The sequence below is a fragment of the Asparagus officinalis genome, chromosome 8 (genome assembly GCF_001876935.1).
Source record: "Asparagus officinalis chromosome 8, Aspof.V1, whole genome shotgun sequence".
In the NCBI taxonomy this organism is placed as follows: Eukaryota; Viridiplantae; Streptophyta; class Magnoliopsida; order Asparagales; family Asparagaceae; genus Asparagus; species Asparagus officinalis.
The window spans coordinates 123,907,624-123,931,630 of NC_033801.1; the positions used below are offsets into that span (position 1 = coordinate 123,907,624).

The 24,007-nt window shown below is 37.6% G+C and overlaps 3 protein-coding genes across 3 annotated transcripts; 1 reads left to right on the top strand and 2 right to left on the bottom strand.

The window, feature by feature from the left end:
* LOC109821853 (putative pentatricopeptide repeat-containing protein At1g02420) lies at positions 123-1,872 on the bottom strand (the record flags this gene model as incomplete). The annotated part of the gene is made up of 1 exon (XM_020388007.1): positions 123-1,872. A coding segment is annotated over one exon (1,185 nt), but the record flags the coding sequence as incomplete, so codon positions are not given.
* On the bottom strand, positions 3,346-15,629 carry LOC109851357 (ADP-ribosylation factor 1-like). Its single transcript, XM_020421440.1, has 7 exons — positions 15,561-15,629; positions 14,561-14,716; positions 7,128-7,198; positions 6,929-7,048; positions 3,896-4,014; positions 3,659-3,740; positions 3,346-3,549 (listed from the first exon to the last, which is right to left on the bottom strand). The coding sequence occupies exons 2-7, from the start codon at positions 14,706-14,708 to the stop codon at positions 3,544-3,546; spliced, it is 546 nt and encodes a 181-aa protein (XP_020277029.1). The 5' UTR covers positions 14,709-14,716; positions 15,561-15,629; the 3' UTR covers positions 3,346-3,543.
* LOC109819435 (ADP-ribosylation factor 1-like) lies at positions 18,446-23,374 on the top strand. The gene is made up of 7 exons (XM_020385162.1): positions 18,446-18,519; positions 19,363-19,518; positions 19,802-19,872; positions 19,951-20,070; positions 22,597-22,715; positions 22,871-22,952; positions 23,062-23,374. The coding sequence occupies exons 2-7, from the start codon at positions 19,371-19,373 to the stop codon at positions 23,065-23,067; spliced, it is 546 nt and encodes a 181-aa protein (XP_020240751.1). The 5' UTR covers positions 18,446-18,519; positions 19,363-19,370; the 3' UTR covers positions 23,068-23,374.

Genomic DNA, 24,007 nt, shown 5'->3' on the forward strand with positions numbered 1-24,007 from the left:
TCATGTTCATATTTCCTTTTCCAATTTTCTCGCTTTTCTCAAAAAATAAACAAAGGTGTTTTCACAGGGGAGAACCAGAGAAAAATAAACTTTTCATTCCATTCTCCTGCTAACCAAACGAAAATTTTGAAAGTTTACGGGCTGTGTACAGTAGACAAAAAGTGGTGTGATCCCTCTAGAATGAGAAATTCTTTGGTGCTCAATGAGAAATTCTGTGTACAGGAGTAGGTCTCATATTACAAAATAATTTATTTAATTTCATCACCTTCACATTTGCGTGACATTTGTGCCGCATGACCTACTTGCATTGTTGTGGTGTATGCCAGCTTGATACTCAATGAGCACCTAATAATTTTTCAAAACGGAACACCATACACGGCGGGAGCTTCGTGCACCAGGCTGGCCATTTTGGATTTCTTGGATTTATGAGGAGATAAGAACCGCAAAATAGGAGACTTCCAAATAACTACAGCGGTACCGATATCTCAAACCTCGATAATCATTCCAAGTTCTTGACAGGAATAGGATATCGTCATGGACTTGATCTTCAATATCCAGGATGAACACAACAAGGTACAGATCCATCTCATCCAAAAAACTTGCATGGCTTCGTGACAATTTGCCATGGCTCTACAAATGCATTCACTGCGATAGTGAGAGCTACAAATTTCGCATTTATAGCAATCTTCACTCTCTGTCCGTCTCACTATCTCTATCCTCCTCAATCTCTACTGAATTCCCAAATTCTGCCATTTTTGCCGATAAATTCTTAATCGACTCGTGTCTGTTCGCGAGCTCCATCAAAACCCTAATCCTCTTGAACGAAACATTGCTCGGCTTCTGCCCTTTGTCGACCATCTCCATAAAACACTTCTCGGCCTCGTCCAACTTCCCCAAATCACACAACAAGTCGAACAAAACATCCGATACCAACCTAAGCGCCCCAAACCCTTTCTCCACCATATCTCCCCAAAGCTCCAAACCCATATCAACCCTCTCGTTCCTCCTCGCCAACCTCACTATAAACATGCACGACTGCACATTAGGCAAACACCCATCGGCCATCATCCTCTTATACAACCACCACGCACTTCTGAAGTCGTTCGCCCAGTAATAAACCCTGAAAAACAAATTATAGCTCGTCGCGTTGGGACTCAGTCCTCTCAAACCCATTTCCTCCATCAGCTTGAACGCGTCGCGCAACCTCTTAGCGATGCAATAATTCCGGATCGCGGCGTTGTACGCCGCGACGTCAGGCAAGCACCCCACCTCCCTCATCTCGCTTAAAACGTCCCTAGCTTTGTCGGGTTGCCCGATAAGCCCGAGCCCGCCGATTAAACTGGTGTAGCTAATCAAATCGGGCCAAATCTCCTCCCCGCGCATTCTGTCGAACACCCCGCGCGCTTTCTCTATCTCCCTGTTCTTACAGTACACGTCTATCAGGCAGTTGTACGTGACTAAATCCGGCTTCACCCTCAGCTCCAGCATCTCCCCGAAAAACCCTTCGGCGTCCTCGACGCCCTTCCACCCGGAGAGCAGTATGTTAAACGTCGCTATGTTCGGCTTGAACTCGCGCTTCAGGGAATGGTACGCGCTCCGCGCGTCACCCATGCCCTTCTCCTGACAGAGCGCCCGGAGGAGGGCGTTGAAGCAGGACGTGTCGAAGGGGTCGGCGAGGTTCCTGAATTTTCGGAAGTCGGACACGGTCTGCGGCAGCGAGCAGACCTTGGCGACGCGGGCGAGGACGATTTGGAGGGTGCGGGGGGAGATGAGGGAGGGGTCGGCCTGCTTCATGTGGCGTAGGAGGCGGAAGCAGTCGGGGAAGCGGCGGGAGCGGGCGAGGATGTTAGCAGGAGGGGTCGCAAGAGCGAAGGTGGTAGGAGCGGGAGGACCGGAGGTGGAGGAGGCGAGGCGGAAGAAGGCGAGGGCGCGGGGTGGGCGTCATGGCCGTCGGAGAGAAGCGGGGCGCGGCGAGGAGGGAGTCGAGGAGGGAGGGGCGAGAAGCGGTGGGGGCGAGGGAGCGGAGGGAAGCAAGGGAGCGAGAGGGAGGAGGCGGGGAGGAGGTGAGGAGGAATAGAGAGGCGGAGACGAGCTGCGTACGCCGCGAGTTTGGGCCTCGGTTTGGTGACGAATGCAGGAGAGAGGCGGCGGAGGCAGGAGAGGGGGCTCGTGAGGGTGGGATCGGAGGGAGCGCTGAGCGAGCATTTTTGTGCCGTGCATGCGCTCGTGCGGGATTGGTTTGAGAGGGAAGCGAGCGGTGCTATTTGAATTTGGTGCGCGAGCCCCTCTGTATATGGGCCTTGTGCGTCTTGGCAGAAGAGAGTTTTTTTTCCCTTTTTTTTTTAAGGGTGGGGAGGGGGGCGCGGGCGGCGGGTAAGCGAGTACATTGATGGCGTATTTTGACGATATTAATACTGTGTTTCGATTGTGCTGGTAGGTTATTGACGGTTACATTGTTACAATATCCTGATTGCATTGATATTGATTGCACTGATATTGTATATTGATTGCACTGATTTAGAATTGATAATGGTACATGCATCACATTCTCATTTCTCCTTGTATGATTTTCTACTCGGATCAAATAATTAGTGAATCGGAAACAATTGCAAGATGAGGGAAACCGAAAATTCATTTTTTCTTTCTCTTGGAACATTCGTATGCATATGCATGAATAATATGAATAATATCAATCTCTTCACAATAGCATTTTTTCACCTCTTGTTAGTATGTTAATAGGGCTTGGTGTGCTTATTCCACAACAACAAAAGATGTCCTTCGAAGAGTTTCATGTTGAGTATAGAACTGATATTTACTGATCATGTATGCTAACTACATTAATGTAAAATTAGGAATGGAAAACCGTCTGATCGTCGCGGCCACGACGCAGTTGTATACAATTGGTGAGGGAAAGAAAATTTCGAGTTGAAAGATGGCGCCCCCACAATAGAAACGTTGTTGAAGACAACTGCTCTCATCAAGCATTATGAGCATTATGATGGGTTTAGAAGCGATCAGGAGCTGTGCAGATAGGAACCATCGATCGCCCACGAACACACCAACGAAATCATCAAATACGAACACAATCAATCGAGAAGACGAGCAGCCACGCACAGCATATGCACAGCTGGTGTATTTTCTATATTTATCTAAAATAATCAAACTCAGACTATACATGCATCTAATATATGAACGCTCAAAACACCGGCAACGAGAAACTTGACGAAAGCACACAATTAAGACAGTGACAAAGAATCTAATAGAAACTGAGCCATCAAGTTCGGCTTTTAAGTGCTGACGTCTGAATGCGAAATTCAGCCAAAACGTAAGTCACCAGAAACAGAGTTGACAAGAAAAAATAAAAATAATAATAATAAACATCGCAGCCTGAAATATGAAGCACAACTATCCAGAATATTCTGGTCTATTGACAACAAAGCTAGGGTAGGTAATGGGTCATGGGAACAACTCCCTCTGACCATATATATATTTATAAAAAAGACGACATCTTTGGTAACTTTCAGCTCTCGTGCCCAGTAATACCTAAGCCTGCATGAATACAAGCAAACAAGGCAATAATTAGTATTCGAAAACTACTCGCAGATGAGCAGAGGCTCAACGAATGTAAGACTACAGTAGCAGATGAGTCGAAGCAAACCTTGTTAGCAATGTTGTTTGACAGCCAGTCCAATCCCTCATACAGCCCTTCTCCAGATGTGGCACATGTGCTCTGGATGTACCTGAGCGAATCACATGGATCGATTAATATATTGTAGTAATACAAAATGAGGATCCATTAGGATACACATCGTTACTAATAAAGTGAAATATTATCTAAGCTATTACAAAACACTTGAGAGGTAGAAGAAGTGACGAAGTTGAGAAGAAATAATACCAGTGGCGTTGACGAAGGGAATGCAGGCCAAGCTTGTCAGTGATTTCCGCTGCGTTCATAGCATTAGGAAGATCTTGTTTGTTTGCAAAGACGAGCAGCACTGCATCTCTTAACTCATCCTGCCAAAAATAGCAAAGTTCTCTCACTTGCCCGTTTAAAATGACGACCCCTAAATCTTGAAACCTTAACATCAATGCTGACAGATCGAGTATCAAGATTTTAATGGCTCATTAAGTCAAGACGCTTATGGGTCATATAACTTAAAGAGCATTGAGTAATATTATACTGCAATACGCTGTTGCTCAAGCGTTCAATTTTACCATCGACAAGGACTTCGTATACCCATAGAGAGGTAAAAAATGTACACATAGAATATGTTGTGTATTAAAAGCAGTGGAAGCCCAAGAAAAAAAGGGACATAGATACTAATTGTGGCTGCGTTGACAGGGCAATCATTTCACCTGGAAAATGCAGTATTAATGCATAGGATTCAGGTTTGTAGAGATTTCTATTAGATATCTGAATATCTGATATTAATTGTAACAGGACTTTTGAAATAGACAGCATCTCCTGTAACATGCAATAATTTATCCTTGGATTCTGATGGTAAGAAGACAGTGTCTATTTATTTAATTTTATGTCAAGATGCATATATGATATGGTACCAAGTTGTTATGTTCTCTTTTCGAAAACATCTTATGCTTTCACTTCTAAAGCAACTTGCTAGAACACAAGGATGTGCAAGTAAAGAGCAATAATAAGAGGATAATTGGAAGAGTACAAGTCAAGGTAGTAGGCCTGCATCAAAGAACAGGCAGTAAGTTGTACTCTTTGAATTTAGTGTATGAAGAGGCATATTCAGGATGTAGCCCCGTGTGGTATATTCTAATTTTTTGAAATGCAGGAGAAAAAGGGGTCCCCCCCCCCCCAATTAATGGAACCACCCCTAACTTAAATTAGCAAGATAAGACCAGAACACATGAACTTTCTAGCGGAAATATGAAAATAAAAAGGTTTTTTTATGGAACCACCCCTAACTTAGGCTCTGTTTCGCATTACCGCCTTTAATTACTCAAATTCCAGAAAACCACCCCCAACCACTAATCCGTTATCATAGAACCACCCATGCCCTTTTCCATCCAATTTTCATCCAAAAAGTTATGGTTTAACAGTTTTACCCTTACATAAGTTTAATTTTGTTGAAATTTGGGTCTCAAAGTTAAATTGGGAAATAATTGGGAAATAATTTGAGTTATTGAATTTTGATGCCCAACTTTCAACAAAACTAAACCTATGTAAGGGTAAAACTGTCAAACCATAATTCTTTGGATGGAAAATTGGATGGAAAAGGGCATGGATGGTTCTATGATAACGGAATGGTAGTTGGGATGGTTTTCTGAAACTTGGGTAATTAAGGATGGTAACATGAAATAGAACCTAAGATTAAGTTAGGGGCGGTTCCCTGAAAAAAACCCTAAGGCATACTTCGAATTAATTGCAACGAATACCTAACAAAGAATAGTCATTTTCATTACTTTGAATTCACGAGAAAGGAGGACAACATCCCAGATAAGATCAATAGTTGAACAGAAAGTGCTTCTAGAGTATTATGAATGTAAATACTCATTTAGTTTAAGTTCCAATAAATAAGAGAGTAATTCAGTGGAAATGTTGATGGATGAACATAGCTTGTGATGGTTCAGGTATATGCAGCAGAGTCCCACAAGTGCAAGTTTACTGATTGCATCAACTAGGAAGAGTGACAAGAGTTTAGTTGAAGGAATGATTAGGATATTGTTCCGCAGCAGCTCAACAAGGGCAGAAAAACAGATAAATTGTTGTTGTTTAACAATGAAGACTTCTCTCAATAGATCTATATGGAGAAAATGTGTTCTTGTACACAAATTTAGGGATAAGGGCTATTGTTTTTGATAAAGAAGAGTAGGATGAGAACTACAGTTTCTATTTTGGTTCTCTAATCAGAAGTCAACCATGGTCCAGATGCCCAACTTTCAACAAAACTAAACCTATGTAAGGGTAAAACTGTCAAACCATAATTCTTTGGATGGAAAATTGGATGGAAAAGGGCATGGATGGTTCTATGATAACGGAATGGTAGTTGGGATGGTTTTCTGAAACTTGGGTAATTAAGGATGGTAACATGAAATAGAACCTAAGATTAAGTTAGGGGCGGTTCCCTGAAAAAAACCCTAAGGCATACTTCGAATTAATTGCAACGAATACCTAACAAAGAATAGTCATTTTCATTACTTTGAATTCATGAGAAAGGAGGACAACATCCTTTCTCATTTTCATTACTTTGAACAGAAAGTGCTTCTAGAGTATTATGAATGTAAATACTCATTTAGTTTAAGTTCCAATAAATAAGAGAGTAATTCAGTGGAAATGTTGATGGATGAACATAGCTTGTGATGGTTCAGGTATATGCAGCAGAGTCCCACAAGTGCAAGTTTACTGATTGCATCAACTAGGAAGAGTGACAAGAGTTTAGTTGAAGGAATGATTAGGATATTGTTCCGCAGCAGCTCAACAAGGGCAGAAAAACAGATAAATTGTTGTTGTTTAACAATGAAGACTTCTCTCAATAGATCTATATGGAGAAAATGTGTTCTTGTACACAAATTTAGGGAGGATAAGGGCTATTGTTTTTGATAAAGAAGAGTAGGATGAGAACTACAGTTTCTATTTTGGTTCTCTAATCAGAAGTCAACCATGGTCCACGGATGGTTGAGTGACAAGAGATTATGAGCTGAACTTTGACAGAGAATGAGCATGACAAGGTAAACAGCAGTTTTTTTGTGGGATGCAGAATAAGTGTCTCAGCAGGCACCATGCACCAGAGTTGTGACATAACTTTACCCAGAATGTAAATAAGACTCTGAACTCCAAACGCACACGCACCCATCTTTATGCCGGATTTATAATTTTGAGTAATTTGATTAATCCTCAGACTTGTCCAGTTCGCAGAATCGCAGACTACCACTACAGTTACAGTCTGATTTGGAAACTTACCTCATTAAGCATCCTGTGTAGTTCATCTCTAGCCTCAACAACACGATCTCGGTCATTACTGTCAACCACAAAAATAAGGCCTTGCGTGTTCTGGAAGTAGTGTCTCCACAAGGGACGGATCTGATGCATGAACATATGTACAAATGATTAGTGCAAATCTCATTACAACTCTTATAAACAATATATAATCAGTAAATACCTTGTCCTGACCACCAACATCCCACACAGTGAAACTGATGTTCTTGTATTCCACAGTCTCCACATTAAACCCTGAACCAAATAATCGAAATACCAACTTAACCGTAAGAAAGTAATTGAAAGAGAGACAGGTGTTGGACATAAACGTGATTAAATCATAGAGAATAAACATTAAGAGCGGAAGCTTATACCTGAATCCATAACTTAAATCTGAGTTAGGGTTTTGATGATCTTCTAATCTTAGGGTTACTCCCTTATGGATCTCTTTAGATGGGGATAAGAGAATGAGAGTGGCTAACCCTAGATTAGGAACCATAACCCCATATATATAGGTGTTGTACATTTGTAATTTGGCCCCTCATCAAATTACAATTACAACCTGGTATCTGCACATATAACCTCATAATTTATTTAAATACTCATTAACCCAAATTAATTGATCACTTTAGTGGGTTATCCTGAAAAATAGCAATACAACAGATTAATCATATATGCTCACAAATAGATTTAATTAGATTTAAATCCAACAATCTCCTACTTGGGCACCATATGATTCCTTAAATTGTGTATAAACTTATGATCTCAAAATTGCTATCACTGAAAAGGTATTTCTGAACAATCCCGTCCATTGACTTTGACTATATCAATATAGGATCAAAGCGGCCTTCGTCACATTTATCGTGACTCGACCCATCAATGGTCACATATACCAATACAATCAAACGACATAGATCAATCATAGATGTGCAACATGAAAATTACATGCAATGTGATCAGTACATGTCTATTTTCAACTGGTCCTACTTTAGTGAGGTCAAAACCAAACATAATGTAACAGAGTGTCTTAACTAAATACTTTATTTAGTGAGGTCAAAACCAAACATAATGTAACAGAGTGTCTTAACTAAATACTTTATTCTGATCAGACAATTCAACCAAACACAAAGCACCAAAAATTACAAACTACCACTAAATCATGATATCCTCTAATATCACCACACCCATATGAGCGGTGTGCTCATGAAAGACCTTGGGGGGCAATCCCTTAGTAAGAGGATCTGCTATCATGGAGTTTGTCCCAATGTGCTCTATGGATATCTGTCCACTCTGTACCCTTTCTTTCACAACCAAGAACTTAATGTCAATATGTTTTGACTTAGTTAAGCTCCTGTTGTTATTGGAATACATTACTGCAGATTTATTATCACAATATAACCTTAGTGGTCTTTCCACATTTTCCAAAATGCGCAGTCCAGTGACAAAATTTCGTAGCCATATTCCCTGATTGGATGCCTCATAGCAAGCTACAAATTCTGCTGTCATAGTGGAGGAAGCTACAAGTGTTTGTTTGACACTTTTCCATGATATAGCTCCTCCTGCTAACATATAAATGTAGCCTGATGTAGACTTCCTGCTATCTTGGCATCCAGCAAAATCAAAATCAGAGTACCCAATGACCTTCACCCGTTCTGATTTTTTGTATGTGAGCATATAATCTTTTGTTTTCTGAAGATACCTCATAACCCTTTTGACTGCTATCCAATGATCCAACAATATACGCAATATCCGGACGCGTACATACCTAAGCATACATTAGACTTCCTACAGCCGAAGCATAAGGAATCTTCTGTATTTCCTGAATTTCAAGATTATCTTTAGGACACTGATTGAGACTAAACTTGTCTCCTTTAGCCACATGGGTGTCTCCTGGTCTGCAGTCTTGCATGCCAAACATTTTAAGTACCTTATCGATATAGCTCTTTTGTGATAATCCAAGAATACCCCGAGAGCGATCTCGATGTATTTGGATTCCTAATATAAAAGAGGCATCCCCAAGATCTTTCATCTCAAAATTCTTTGATAGAAATCTCTTGGTTTCGTGCAACATGCCTATATCATTAGTGACAAGCAATATGTCATCAACATACAGAACCAGAAAAATAAACTTACTCCCACTGAACTTGTGATATACACAGTCATCAATAATATTCATCTCAAAACCGAACGAGACAATTATTTGTTAAAACTTGTAATACCATTGACGAGGAGCTTGCTTGAGTCCATAGATGGATTTCCTTAATTTACAAACCATATTCTTTGGGTCTCTTAACACAAAATTTTCTGGTTGTACCATATAAATCATCTCATCAATGTCGACATTGATAAATACAGTCTTAACATCCATCTGATGTAACTCTAGATCATAATGAGCAACAAGTGTCATGATTATTCTGAAAGAGTCTTTCGATAAAACCGGAGAGAAAGTCTCTGTATAATCAATGCTTTCCTTTTGAGAAAAGCCTTTAGCTACAAGACGTGCCTTATACCTCTCCACATTACAGTTTGCATCCTGCTTGGTTTTAAATATCCATTTACAACCAATTGGTTTTACACTTTCTGACAATGAGACAAGTTCCCAAACCTTATTGTCTTGCATAGACTTGTACTCTTCATTCATAGCATCAATCCACAGTTGAGAGTTAGAACTTTTCATGGCCTGAAGGAAGTTGATTGGATCATCTTCCAACATTCCATTACTTTCCTCATGTTCTTGGAGAAATACAATATAATTATCCGAAATAGCATTTCTCCTTTCTCTCGTGGATCTCCTTAATGATACTAGTTCTTGATGTTGTTGAGTTTGTTCTTCTGGAATAGGGAGTTGTTCAACATTGTCATCTTGAGGTTCCGGATTTACTTTTTGAGCAACAGGTATAGAAACCTGAATATTGTCAAAAGTAACTGTATGGATTGGATCTGAAGCCAATTCCTTCTCAAAAACAATGTCTCTGGCCTTATTTCTTCCCCCAAACTCAACATCCTCAAAGAATGTTGCTGTTCCCGTCTCAAAAATATTCCTTAGTGTGGGACCATAGAACTTATAGCCCCTAGAGCGTTCAGAGTACCCAATAAAGTAGCTGCTAACTGTTTTGGAATCTTTTTTTTTTTTGGCATATAAGGCCTTGCCTCAGCTGGACATCCCCAAATATGCAAGTACTTTAAACTGGGCTTTCGACCAGTCCAGAGCTCATAAGGTATTTTAGCAACTGCTTTACTTGGCACTCTGTTCAGAATGTAAGCTGTTGTCTTTAATGCTTCTCCCCAGAGTAATTCTGGTAAAGAAGAATGAGTAATCATACTTCTTACCATATCCTTAAGAATCTTGTTTCGTCTTTCAGCTACACCATTCATGCTAGGTGAACCCGACATTGTGTATTGTGGGACGATACCGCATTCCTCTAAGTATCTAGCAAATGGTCCTGGACGTTGTTCACCTGAACCATCATATCTGCCGTAGTACTCACCACCACGATCAGATCTAACGGTTTTAATTCTTTTGTTGAGTTGATTCTCAACTTCAGTTTTATAGGCTTTGAACATGTCCAGAGACTCAGATTTCTCATGAATGAGATATAGGTACTCATAACGTGAGTAATCGTCTATGAATGATATAAAATATTATTGACCATTCCAAGATGCCGTAGGGAATGGCCCACAAATATCTGTATGTATCAATTCTAATACGTCTGAAGATCTTTTGGCACCTAATCTCTTAACTTTGATCTGTTTTTCCTTGATACATTCAACACATACGTCAAAGTCCGAAAAATCAAGGGAATCCAAAATGCCATTAGACACAAGACGGTCAACTCTACCTTTTCAGATATGACCCAAACGCTTATGTCATATTGTCGCCAAATTTAATTTACACTTAGTAGCACGTGATTCCACGTGTAAGGATTCATTATAAGAAACAATTATATCGAGCAAATATAGGTTATTATAAATACTCAAGTAACCAGTTACCACAATATTTGAATTAAAAGATAAACTGAATTGATTGTTTCCAAATGAACAAGAATAACCTGATTTGTCCAATACAGAAACTAAAATCAAATTTCGTCTAAAAGACGGTACTACAAAAGTCTCTTTTAAATCCAAATATGAACCAGTTCCTAGTAGCAACCTAAAATACCCAATTGCTTCCACATCTACCGATTGACCGTCGCCCACAAAGATGTGTCTTTCAACATCACTTGGTTTTCGATAGCTCAGACAGCCCTGTATAGAAACACTTATATGAGTAGTAACACCAGAGTCTAACCACCAAGTGTTTCTAGATACTGAAGCTAAATTAACCTCAGAACGGACCAAAGTAAGGAACGTACCTTTATTAGCACGCCAGGCGTGATATTTGGTACAAGCCTTCTTTACGTGTCCAGGCTTGTTACCGAAGAAACAACCCTGATTATTCTTATGTTGTTTCTTCTGAACTGGACCCTTAGCAGCTTCATTACCATTCTTTCTTTTATTGTCCTTATCCTTAGAGGCATAAGCCAAATGAGTACTTTCTGTCTTATCTTGTTTTAACCTATCTTCTTCTTGCACACAATATGAAATAAGCTCATTTAGAGTTTATTTCTCCTTTTGGTAGTTATAACTGACCTTAAACTGACTGAACTGTGCAGAAAAAGACAATAAAACTAGATACACTACTAACTCATCACAAAGATCGAGTTTAAGTGCCTTAAGGTTTGAAACAATATGAGACATTTCCATAATGTACTCCCTGATATTTTCTTTGCCCTTATACTTCATCGAAATCAAGCGAGCTAAAAACGTGTTTGTTTCTACCTTATTGATTTTCGCAAAATGCTTCTCAATTTCAGCAAGAAAATCTTTAGCTTTAGTAATCCCTTCAGATTCTATACCCCTGAAGGCTTCCGGAACGTCGTGCTTAATGATCATAAGACTCATGCGATTTGAACGCTCCCACTTCTCATACTCCTTCTTTGCATCAGGAGTGCTATCCGCATTGAGAGATTGGGGTTGTTTAGTTCTTAATACAAGGTCTAGATCCATGCAGCCAAGAACAATTAATATGTTATCTTTCCAAACCTTAAAATTTGTCCCATTGAGCATGGGAATTGAGTTGATGTTAGCAAAAATTATTACAGCAGATGCATTAGCTGAAATAAACAAAAGATACTCACATTATTAACTATAATTAGTAATCAATAAAATTTAAATAATGACAAATCTCATCTCAAGATATCTGGCACAACATTAATATCAAATCTTTGGACAGTAATATTAACTTGTAAGTGATACCTTGTTACAATGATCAACCATTAACAATAACTCATGTCAAATAATGAAACTATCTTTGGATCGATTCATTATTCACATGTAAACCTTATAATTGTTGCATGTTTATCATCGCAGATGCGTATACGGTCTAAATAAATATTAACCTTCCTTTGGGCCGATTAAATATTTACACGAAAGCATACACACAAACATCTCACATTCCTCATGAACAATCTACACAAGAGGTTACTTTGTCAACTTCTTGTTTCAATTAATCAATTGGAGTGAGAGACAACCTTAATACCTTAGTGTCATAATATTTGAATTAAATAATTGATTAACTACCAAATTAAATTTAAATTAAATTAATTTAATTTAAATAGCTTAAATAGGGCCTCATTGCTTAATTAGTTAAATTAAGCATACTAAAATTGGGCCCATACATAAACAAGGGCACACAAGTTTTAATTGAAATATTCAATTAAACCAAAATTAATTGAAGGCCCATAGCCAAATGGACTCAATTAGATAAATTCAAGTCCAGGCCCAAAAAACTTAAAGAGACTTAAGTGGGCTTGTGCCCTAGTCCAACCAAAGAACCGGAAACCCCAAAAGGAGTTGCCTTCGTTTTCCTTTTAGCCAACAAACCAACACAACCACAAAAAATCCAGGTTCGTCTTAAAAAAGGCCGAAGCTTTGCTGACTCTCCCCTGCACCGAACACGAACCGAAGCTCGTCAGAGGGGAGGCTGAAGCTCGACCACGGTGAACACGAGGCTCGATACAGAGCGGAAGCTCTCTTGAAAATGAGCACAAGGCTCGAGTGAACTTCCCCAATTGAGCCGACGAAGGTCAAGCACCCAAGCCGAAGCTCAGCTGACGCTCGACCCTTGAAGAGCTCGCCTGAAGTTCCCAGATGAGCAGACGAAACTCGAGTAGATCCGAGGCTCGATTTCGAACCCGAGGTTTGCCTGAGGTCCGAACATCAAGCTTGCCTACAACGAGGTTCGAGTTCTCTTGAGTTGAACCCGAGGTTCACTGAATTCGAACACGAGGTTCAACTGGAGTCGAGCACGAGGCTCGTCAGAAAACGAACACAAGGTTCATTAGATTCGAGCACGAAGCTCGTCAGAGGCAAACTGAGGTTCGCTGAAAATTTCAAGCCAAAGCTTGCCTGAATTGAGCACGAAACTCACCTGAAATCGAGCACGAAGCTCACCCAAAATCAAGGTAACCTCCTCTTGCCCTAATTTTTTTCTTTCACCCATTAGGGTTTGGAACTGAACCGTCGCCGCCACTTGGGCTACTGCTGGCGAACCCCATTTAGGGTTTCAATCTGAAAACCGCCGCCGTCGATACATCTCCGGCGAGCAGTTGGAGAAAGGCGACGAATCAAAACAAAAAACCCATTTTTCTTTCGATTCAATCATTCAGATCCAAGCTTAAAAATGGAATCAAACCAAAAAAGAATTGAACTTTACAGTTCATGAGTGCTATAGATCCCAAAATCCGAAAGAAAAAGCCAACAAAATCAAATCTTTTACTGTTCATCCGTGAACAGTTCTAAAAAACAGAGATTTAAGATCAAAAAACCCAATTTTTAGAAACTTAAACCCCTAAGAATTAATCACGGGTGACTCTGATACCACTTGTTGGACATAAACGTGATTAAATCATAGAGAATAAACATTAAGAGCTGAAGCTTATACCTGAATCCATAACTTAAATCTGAGTTAGGGTTTTGATGATCTTCTAATCTTAGGGTTACTCCCTTATGGATCTTTTTAGATGGGGATAAGAGAATGAGAGTGGCTAACCCTAGATTAGGGACCATAACCCCATATATGGATCTTTTTAGATGGGGATAAGAGAATGAGAGTGGCTAACCCTAGATTAGGGACCATAACCCCATATATATAGGTGTTGTACATTTGTAATTTGACCCCTCATCAAATTACAATTACAACCTGGTATCTGCACATATAATCCCATGATTTATTTAAATACTCATTAACCCAAATTAATTGATCACTTTAGTGGATTATCCTAAAGAATAGCAATACACACAGATTAATCATATGTGCCCACAAATAGATTTAATTAGATTTAAATCCAACAACAGGAGCAAACATATCTACCCAATGCTAGATAGTTTCAAAATTATCATACTGCTTCACTTGCCATGTCAACTATAACAAAGTCCACCAAATCAACAAAACAATTCAAGTTTTCCAGAGAAGTAACAAAGAGACAAAATAGCAACTAAGGAATCACGAAGAATGTCATTTCATCAACTAGTGGAAAATAAATAAATAAAGTAGACAGTGTATGTAATACAACATACCAATAGTAGGAATGGTAGTCACAATCTCTCCCAGCTTCAACTTGTACAGAATGGTGGTTTTACCCGCAGCATCGAGACCGACCATAAGAATCCTCATCTCTTTCTTGGCAAAAAGCCGGCTGAAGAGCTTGCTAAAAGACAGCCCCATCTTCACGTCTAAATAAAATAAACCAAATTATAGTCATCCAATGTGAGGGGTTATCATAATACTAAATGTATACTTGTAAATTATCCTATATATTGATATAGATCAACCTTCCAGTGTCCTTTTTTTTTGAGATATTGATATAGTTTTCACCTATGGTCAAACAGAGTACATACTGAATAAACCCACTTTAGCTACAAGGTCCAATTTTTATTATATGGTAACAACATGAATGTAGTCCTACTGAACTATACCATGTGAAATCAAGCAAACAAATAATTACCTTAACAGTAGGAAGCCTACAACTATTGACTGCATTAGAGATGATAATGATGGAAAAGGTAAGAAGCTCAATATCATATAAACACCATATAAAGCATCAAAAATCTGAGACCAAATTGTTAAAATATGGAAATATTTGCTCATTTTCAGCAGAATCAAGAACATCTATAAGCAATTTCACATAAAAATCCCAAAAAAAAACCCATCATGTCTCGAGAAGATCAGATCATAGATCCAGATCCATTTCTAGCAAATACACCAATTTGTGTGTTAGATCCATCAAATCAACAAGTATAATAACAATATTCTTGACCAATTCAACATATAACAACTCAACTCAAAAATGGATCAAATTCGATCAGATCAAGATGAACGCAACATTTTCAACCTCAATTTCACCAATTTCATGCTCAAATCGAAAAAAATAAGCCAGAGAAACAATAGATTGAGTAAAAATTACCGGAAAAAACACAAGATCTCAGATTGACGATCCGATTAGAGTCTTTGATGATCAGAAGAAAACTTAAACTAAATTAAACTCGATTAAAATTTTAGGAAAATAGAAACGCTTACGAGAGAGAAGAGAGGAGATTTTGAGGCGATGCGATCGAGTAGATTCAAGAGGAGCTGTCCACCACCAGATCCCAGATTATTAATGTTTGGCTAATTAGCAGTTAAATACCTTGTAGTTTTCCTATTTTGCACTTGTAAAACTTTATTTATTTTTGCAATATTTACCCTGAACTTTTGAATATGTAAATGTGGAAAATTTTCCAAGAGCATTCCCACATGTCATTTAAAAACTATTAACACTTAGCATTTGTTGAACTTATTCTTAAACTTATCCCAATTATATTTAAACATGCTCTAATTCTGTTTTAAAAATTAGATTGGAATCAGTTTGTTAGTGAATTCGGCAAACATTAACATAAAAATGTCACATGAAAATATTCATAAGGATAAACTCGTGTGTTTGCACAAAAGATGGCGCTAAAGTGTTAAATCTAAAATGCCATGGTGTACATGTGTTGCCAAAAAGAAGTAAGGCTATCTATGTGTAAAATAAGGTAAACAATAAGGTCTTAAGTACCAATAAGCCTTGATCTCTTGAGGTTTTAACTCTATACCCCCAGTTGTGTTTGCATATTTTCGCTCTAAATCAAGATTTTGGCATTTTTACAATATGAATATAAAATACAAACGGTGCTAAGCTATCTGAAAAATCTAGATAACTTTTATCACTAACTCGTATAGTATATTTTTTTTATTCTATGAAAGAGGAATCTAAATAAAAAAAAGATGTTAATGAGTATCATATGTCATATGAGGGGATTCCCTCATATATAATGATGTGGTACAATCTCCACCAAGTGAATAAAATAGGAGAGAAAATTTCTCATAATCATACTTAGTGAAGATTAAAAAGTAAGAGAGAGAATGCCTCGTAATCACATAATGCCACGTCATAGTTTATGAGGAAATCCCCTCATATACGACACCCATTAATCTCATAAAAAAAAAGTTCACTTTCTTTTCATCACTGACTCGATAAGTATTGGGTTCATATCTCTTTTAGAGTAGAGTTCACATTCATTGTGACAGTGTAAGTTGTTATTAAAAATTCAATATCAAATACCTTCATAAGAAATTTCTGATGATATTTTTTGGTACAGACCATGTTCTTTAATTGGATTTTGCCGCCAAATTTTGCGATGCGATCTTAGAAATTTCTGATGATGTTTTCTGATTTAGGTTGATTGACAGTGTTCTGTACTAAAAATCTGATTTTTAGTTTGAATTATTGTTAAAAAATACCAAACAATTATACTTTTCTTTGACAAGTTTTAAAAATTCCTCCCTTTTTTATTATTTTGAAGCTTGAGGGTGTGATTTGTAGTTTTTAAAACTTTGGGAGAGTTTTTTAAAAAAATCTTTTAAATTTGGTAGTTGTAACTTCTATGTTTCATGTATTGGTAGTAATTTTTTTAAATGACAGGATATTTCAAACAACTCTAAAATTTTGAGAGTGCTTTTTGCAGTTATTAAAACTATAGATTAATTTTAAAAAATAAATTTCAGCGGTCTACCAATAGTTTCCAGATTTGATGTGCAAGTAAAGAGCAATAATAAGAGGATAATTGGAAGAGTACATGTCAAGGTAGTAGGCCTGCATCAAAGAACAGGCAGTAAGTTGTACTCTTTGAATTTAGTGTATGAAGAGGCATATTCAGGATGTAGCCCCGTGTGGTATATTCTAATTTTTTGAAATGCAGGAGAAAAAGGGCCCCCCCCCCCAATTAATGGAACCACCCCTAACTTAAATTAGCAAGATAAGACCAGAACACATGAACTTTCTAGTGGAAATATGAAAATAAAAAGGTTTTTTTATGGAACCACCCCTAACTAAGGCTCTGTTTCGCATTACCGCCTTTAATTACTCAAGTTCCAGAAAACTACCCCTAACTACTAATCCGTTATCATAGAACCACCCATGCCCTTTTCCATCCAATTTTCATCAAAAAAGTTATGGTTTGACAGTTTTACCCTTACATAAGTTTAATTTTGTTGAAATTTAGGTCTCAATGTTAAATTTTGTCGGACTTTGGGTGTATCAAAAATAGATTTTGTTGAAAAATAGGGCAACAAACTTAAATTTTGTTGAACTTTGGGGTATCAATGTTAAATATTGTTGATCTTTGGGATAACTTTTGGGCAAAAAAAGAACTTTGGGGTATCAAAGTGAAAAATGAAGTAAGCTTTGGGGAATTTTTGGGCAAAGAAGAACTTTGAGGTCAAAGTTAAAACTGAAAATGATTTGGGTTATAAGTGAAAAATGAAGTCGACTTTGGCATATTTTTGAGCAAAGAATAACTTTGGGGCAACGTTAAATTGGGAAATAATTTGAGTTATTGAATTTTGATGCCCAACTTTCAACAAAACTAAACCTATGTGAGGGTAAAACTGTCAAACCGTAATTCTTTGGATGGAAAATTGGATGGAAAACGTCATGCGTGGTTCTATGATAAGACCTTATTGTTTACCTTATTTTACACATAGATAGCCTTACTTCTATTTGGCAATACATGTACACCATGGGATTTTAGATTTAACACTTTAGCGCCATCTTTTGTGCAAACACACGAGTTTAACCTTATGAATATTTTCATGTGACATTTTTATGTTAATGTTTGCCGAATTCACTAACAAACTGATTCCAATCTAATTTTTAAACAGAATTAGAGCATGTTTAAATATAATTGGGATAAGTTTAATAATAAGTTCAACAAATGCTAAGTGTTAATATTTTAAAATGACATGTGGGAATGCTCTTGGAAAATTTTCCACATTTACATATTCAAAAGTTCAGGGTAAATATTGCAAAAATAAATAAAGTTTTACAAGTGCAAAATAGGAAAACTACAAGGTATTTAAGTGCTAATTAGCAAAACATTAATAATCTGGGATCTGGTGGTGGACAGCTTCTCTTGGATCTACTCGATCGCATCGCCTCAAATCTCCTCTCTTCTCTCTCGTAAGCGTTTCTATTTTCCTAAAATTTTAATCGAGTTTAATTTAGTTTAAGTTTTCTTCTGATCATCAAAGACTCTAATCGGATCGTCAATCTGAGATCCTGTGTTTTTTCCGGTAATTTTTACTCAATCTATTGTTTCTCTGGCTTATTTTTTCGATTTGAGCATGAAATTGGTGAAATTGAGGTTGAAAATGTTGCGTTCATCTTGATCTGATCGAATTTGATCCATTTTTGAGTTGAGTTGTTATATGTTGAATTGGTCAAGAATATTGTTATTATACTTGTTGATTTGATGGATCTAACACACAAATTGGTGTATTTGCTAGAAATGGATCTGGATCTATGATCCGATCTTCTCGAGACGTGATGGTTTTTTTTTTTGGGATTTTTATGTGAAATTGCTTATAGATGTTCTTGATTCTGCTGAAAATGAGCAAATATTTCCATATTTAACAATTTGGTCTCAGATTTTTGATGCTTTATATGGTGTTTATATGATATTGAGCTTCTTACCTTTTCCATCATTATCATCTCTAATGCAGTCAATAGTTGTAGGTTTCCTACTTTTAAGGTAATCATTTGTTTGCTTGATTTCACATGGTATAGTTCAGTAGGATTACATTCATGTTGTTACCATATAGTAAAAATTGGACCTTGTAGCTAAAGTGGGTTTATTCAGTATATACTCTGTTTGGCCATAGGTGAAAACTATATCAATAGCTCGAAAAAAAAGGACACTGGAAGGTTGATCTATATCAATATATAGGATAATTTACTAGTATACATTTTGAATTATGATAACCCCTCACATTGGATGACTATAATTTGGTTTATTTTATTTAGACGTGAAGATGGGGCTGTCTTTCAGCAAGCTCTTCAGCCGGCTTTTTGCCAAGAAAGAGATGAGGATTCTTATGGTCGGTCTTGATGCTGCGGGTAAAACCACCATTCTCTACAAGTTGAAACTGGGAGAGATTGTGACTACCATTCCTACTATTGGTATGTTGTATTATGTACACTGTCTACTTTATTTATTTATTTTCCACTAGTTGATGAAATGACATTCTTCGTGATTCCTTAGTTGCTATTCTGTGTCTCTTTGTTACTTCTCTGGAAAACTTGAATTGTTTTGTTGATTTGGTGGACTTTGTTATAGTTGACATAGCAAGTGAAGCAGTATGATAATTTTGAAACTATCTAGCATTGGGTAGATATGTTTGTTCCTGTCTCTCTTTCAATTACTTTCTTACGGTTAAGTTGGTATTTCGATTATTTGGTTCAGGGTTTAATGTGGAGACTGTGGAATACAAGAACATCAGTTTCACTGTGTGGGATGTTGGTGGTCAGGACAAGGTATTTACTGATTATATATTGTTTATAAGAGTTGTAATGAGATTGCACTAATCATTTGTACATATGTTCATGCATCAGATCCGTCCCTTGTGGAGACACTACTTCCAGAACACGCAAGGCCTTATTTTTGTGGTTGACAGTAATGACCGAGATCGTGTTGTTGAGGCTAGAGATGAACTACACAGGATGCTTAATGAGGTAAGTTTCCAAATCAGACTGTAACTGTAGTGGTAGTCTGCGATTCTGCGAACTGGACAAGTCTGAGGATTAATCAAATTACTCAAAATTATAAATCCGGCATAAAGATGGGTGCGTGTGCGTTTGGAGTTCAGAGTCTTATTTACATTCTGGGTAAAGTTATGTCACAACTCTGGTGCATGGTGCCTGCTGAGACTCTTATTCTGCATCCCACAAAAAAACTGCTGTTTACCTTGCCATGCTCATTCTCTGTCAAAGTTCAGCTCATAATCTCTTGTCACTCAACCATCCGTGGACCATGGTTGACATGCTCATTCTCTGTCAAAGTTCAGCTCATAATCTCTTGTCACTCAACCATCCGTGGACCATGGTTGACTTCTGATTAGAGAACCAAAATAGAAACTGTAGTTCTCATCCTACTCTTCTTTATAAAAAAAAACAATAGCCCTTATCCCTAAATTTGTGTACAAGAACACATTTTCTCCATATAGATCTATTGAGAGAAGTCTTCTTTGTTAAACAACAACAATATATCTGTTTTTCTGCCCTTTTTGAGCTGTTGCGGAACAATATCCTAATCATTCCTTCAACTAAACTCTTGTCACTCTTCCTAGTTGGTGCAATCAGTGAACTTGCACTTGTGGGACTCTGCTGCATATACATGAACCATCACAAGCTATGTTCATCCATCAACATTTCCACTGCATTACTCTCTTATTTATTGGAACTTAAACTAAATGAGTATTTACATTCATAATACTCTAGAAGCACTTTCTGTTCAAAGTAATGAAAATGAGAAAGGATGTTGTCCTCCTTTCTCATGAATTCAAAGTAATGAAAATGACTATTCTTTGTTAGGTATTCATCGCAATTAATTTGAAGTATGCCTTAGGGTTTTTTCCAGGGAACCGCCCCTAACTTAGGTTCTATTTCATGTTACCATCCTTAATTACCTAAGTTTCAGAAAACCATCCTAACTACCATTCCGTTATCATAGAACCACGCATGCCGTTTTCCATCCAATTTTCCATCCAAAGAATTACGGTTTGACAGTTTTACCCTCACATAGGTTTAGTTTTGTTGAAAGTTGGGCATCAAAATTCAATAACTCAAATTATTTCCCAATTTAACGTTGCCCCAAAGTTATTCTTTGCTCAAAAATATGCCAAAGTCGACTTCATTTTTCACTTATAACCCAAATCATTTTCAGTTTTAACTTTGACCTCAAAGTTCTTCTTTGCCCAAAAATTCCCCAAAGCTTACTTCATTTTTCACTTTGATACCCCAAAGTTCTTTTTTTGCCCAAAAGTTATCCCAAAGATCAACAATATTTAACATTGATACCCCAAAGTTCAACAAAATTTAAGTTTGTTGCCCTATTTTTCAACAAAATCTATTTTTGATACACCCAAAGTCCGACAAAATTTAACATTGAGACCTAAATTTCAACAAAATTAAACTTATGTAAGGGTAAAACTGTCAAACCATAACTTTTTTGATGAAAATTGGATGGAAAAGGGCATGGGTGGTTCTATGATAACGGATTAGTAGTTAGGGGTAGTTTTCTGGAACTTGAGTAATTAAAGGCGGTAATGCGAAACAGAGCCTAAGTTAGGGGTGGTTCCATAAAAAAACCTTTTTATTTTCATATTTCCGCTAGAAAGTTCATGTGTTCTGGTCTTATCTTGCTAATTTAAGTTAGGGGTGGTTCCATTAATTGGGGGGGGGGGCCCTTTTTCTCCTGCATTTCAAAAAATTAGAATATACCACACGGGGCTACATCCTGAATATGCCTCTTCATACACTAAATTCAAAGAGTACAACTTACTGCCTGTTCTTTGATGCAGGCCTACTACCTTGACTTGTACTCTTCCAATTATCCTCTTATTATTGCTCTTTACTTGCACATCCTTGTGTTCTAGCAAGTTGCTTTAGAAGTGAAAGCATAAGATGTTTTCGAAAAGAGAACATAACAACTTGGTACCATATCATATATGCATCTTGACATAAAATTAAATAAATAGACACTGTCTTCTTACCATCAGAATCCAAGGATAAATTATTGCATGTTACAGGAGATGCTGTCTATTTCAAAAGTCCTGTTACAATTAATATCAGATATTCAGATATCTAATAGAAATCTCTACAAACCTGAATCCTATGCATTAATACTGCATTTTCCAGGTGAAATGATTGCCCTGTCAACGCAGCCACAATTAGTATCTATGTCCCTTTTTTTCTTGGGCTTCCACTGCTTTTAATACACAACATATTCTATGTGTACATTTTTTACCTCTCTATGGGTATACGAAGTCCTTGTCGATGGTAAAATTGAACGCTTGAGCAACAGCGTATTGCAGTATAATATTACTCAATGCTCTTTAAGTTATATGACCCATAAGCGTCTTGACTTAATGAGCCATTAAAATCTTGATACTCGATCTGTCAGCATTGATGTTAAGGTTTCAAGATTTAGGGGTCGTCATTTTAAACGGGCAAGTGAGAGAACTTTGCTATTTTTGGCAGGATGAGTTAAGAGATGCAGTGCTGCTCGTCTTTGCAAACAAACAAGATCTTCCTAATGCTATGAACGCAGCGGAAATCACTGACAAGCTTGGCCTGCATTCCCTTCGTCAACGCCACTGGTATTATTTCTTCTCAACTTCGTCACTTCTTCTACCTCTCAAGTGTTTTGTAATAGCTTAGATAATATTTCACTTTATTAGTAACGATGTGTATCCTAATGGATCCTCATTTTGTATTACTACAATATATTAATCGATCCATGTGATTCGCTCAGGTACATCCAGAGCACATGTGCCACATCTGGAGAAGGGCTGTATGAGGGATTGGACTGGCTGTCAAACAACATTGCTAACAAGGTTTGCTTCGACTCATCTGCTACTGTAGTCTTACATTCGTTGAGCCTCTGCTCATCTGCGAGTAGTTTTCGAATACTAATTATTGCCTTGTTTGCTTGTATTCATGCAGGCTTAGGTATTACTGGGCACGAGAGCTGAAAGTTACCAAAGATGTCGTCTTTTTTATAAATATATATATGGTCAGAGGGAGTTGTTCCCATGACCCATTACCTACCCTAGCTTTGTTGTCAATAGACCAGAATATTCTGGATAGTTGTGCTTCATATTTCAGGCTGCGATGTTTATTATTATTATTTTTATTTTTTCTTGTCAACTCTGTTTCTGGTGACTTACGTTTTGGCTGAATTTCGCATTCAGACGTCAGCACTTAAAAGCCGAACTTGATGGCTCAGTTTCTATTAGATTCTTTGTCACTGTCTTAATTGTGTGCTTTCGTCAAGTTTCTCGTTGCCGGTGTTTTGAGCGTTCATATATTAGATGCATGTATAGTCTGAGTTTGATTATTTTAGATAAATATAGAAAATACACCAGCTGTGCATATGCTGTGCGTGGCTGCTCGTCTTCTCGATTGATTGTGTTCGTATTTGATGATTTCGTTGGTGTGTTCGTGGGCGATCGATGGTTCCTATCTGCACAGCTCCTGATCGCTTCTAAACCCATCATAATGCTCATAATGCTTGATGAGAGCAGTTGTCTTCAACAACGTTTCTATTGTGGGGGCGCCATCTTTCAACTCGAAATTTTCTTTCCCTCACCAATTGTATACAACTGCGTCGTGGCCGCGACGATCAGACGGTTTTCCATTCCTAATTTTACATTAATGTAGTTAGCATACATGATCAGTAAATATCAGTTCTATACTCAACATGAAACTCTTCGAAGGACATCTTTTGTTGTTGTGGAATAAGCACACCAAGCCCTATTAACATACTAACAAGAGGTGAAAAAATGCTATTGTGAAGAGATTGATATTATTCATATTATTCATGCATATGCATACGAATGTTCCAAGAGAAAGAAAAAATGAATTTTCGGTTTCCCTCATCTTGCAATTG

Excerpts from the sequence above, each read along its gene's own strand:
- LOC109851357 (XM_020421440.1), bottom strand. The coding sequence starts at position 14,708 with ATGGGGCTGTCTTTTAGCAAGCTCTTCAGCCGGCTTTTTGCCAAGAAA. Across the intron at positions 4,015-6,928 it reads TACACAGGATGCTTAATGAG|GATGAGTTAAGAGATGCAGT; the intron begins GTAAGTTTCCAA and ends TATTTTTGGCAG. Across the intron at positions 3,741-3,895 it reads TCCCTTCGTCAACGCCACTG|GTACATCCAGAGCACATGTG; the intron begins GTATTATTTCTT and ends TGATTCGCTCAG.
- LOC109819435 (XM_020385162.1), top strand. The coding sequence starts at position 19,371 with ATGGGGCTGTCTTTCAGCAAGCTCTTCAGCCGGCTTTTTGCCAAGAAA. Across the intron at positions 19,519-19,801 it reads GACTACCATTCCTACTATTG|GGTTTAATGTGGAGACTGTG; the intron begins GTATGTTGTATT and ends TATTTGGTTCAG. Across the intron at positions 22,716-22,870 it reads TCCCTTCGTCAACGCCACTG|GTACATCCAGAGCACATGTG; the intron begins GTATTATTTCTT and ends TGATTCGCTCAG.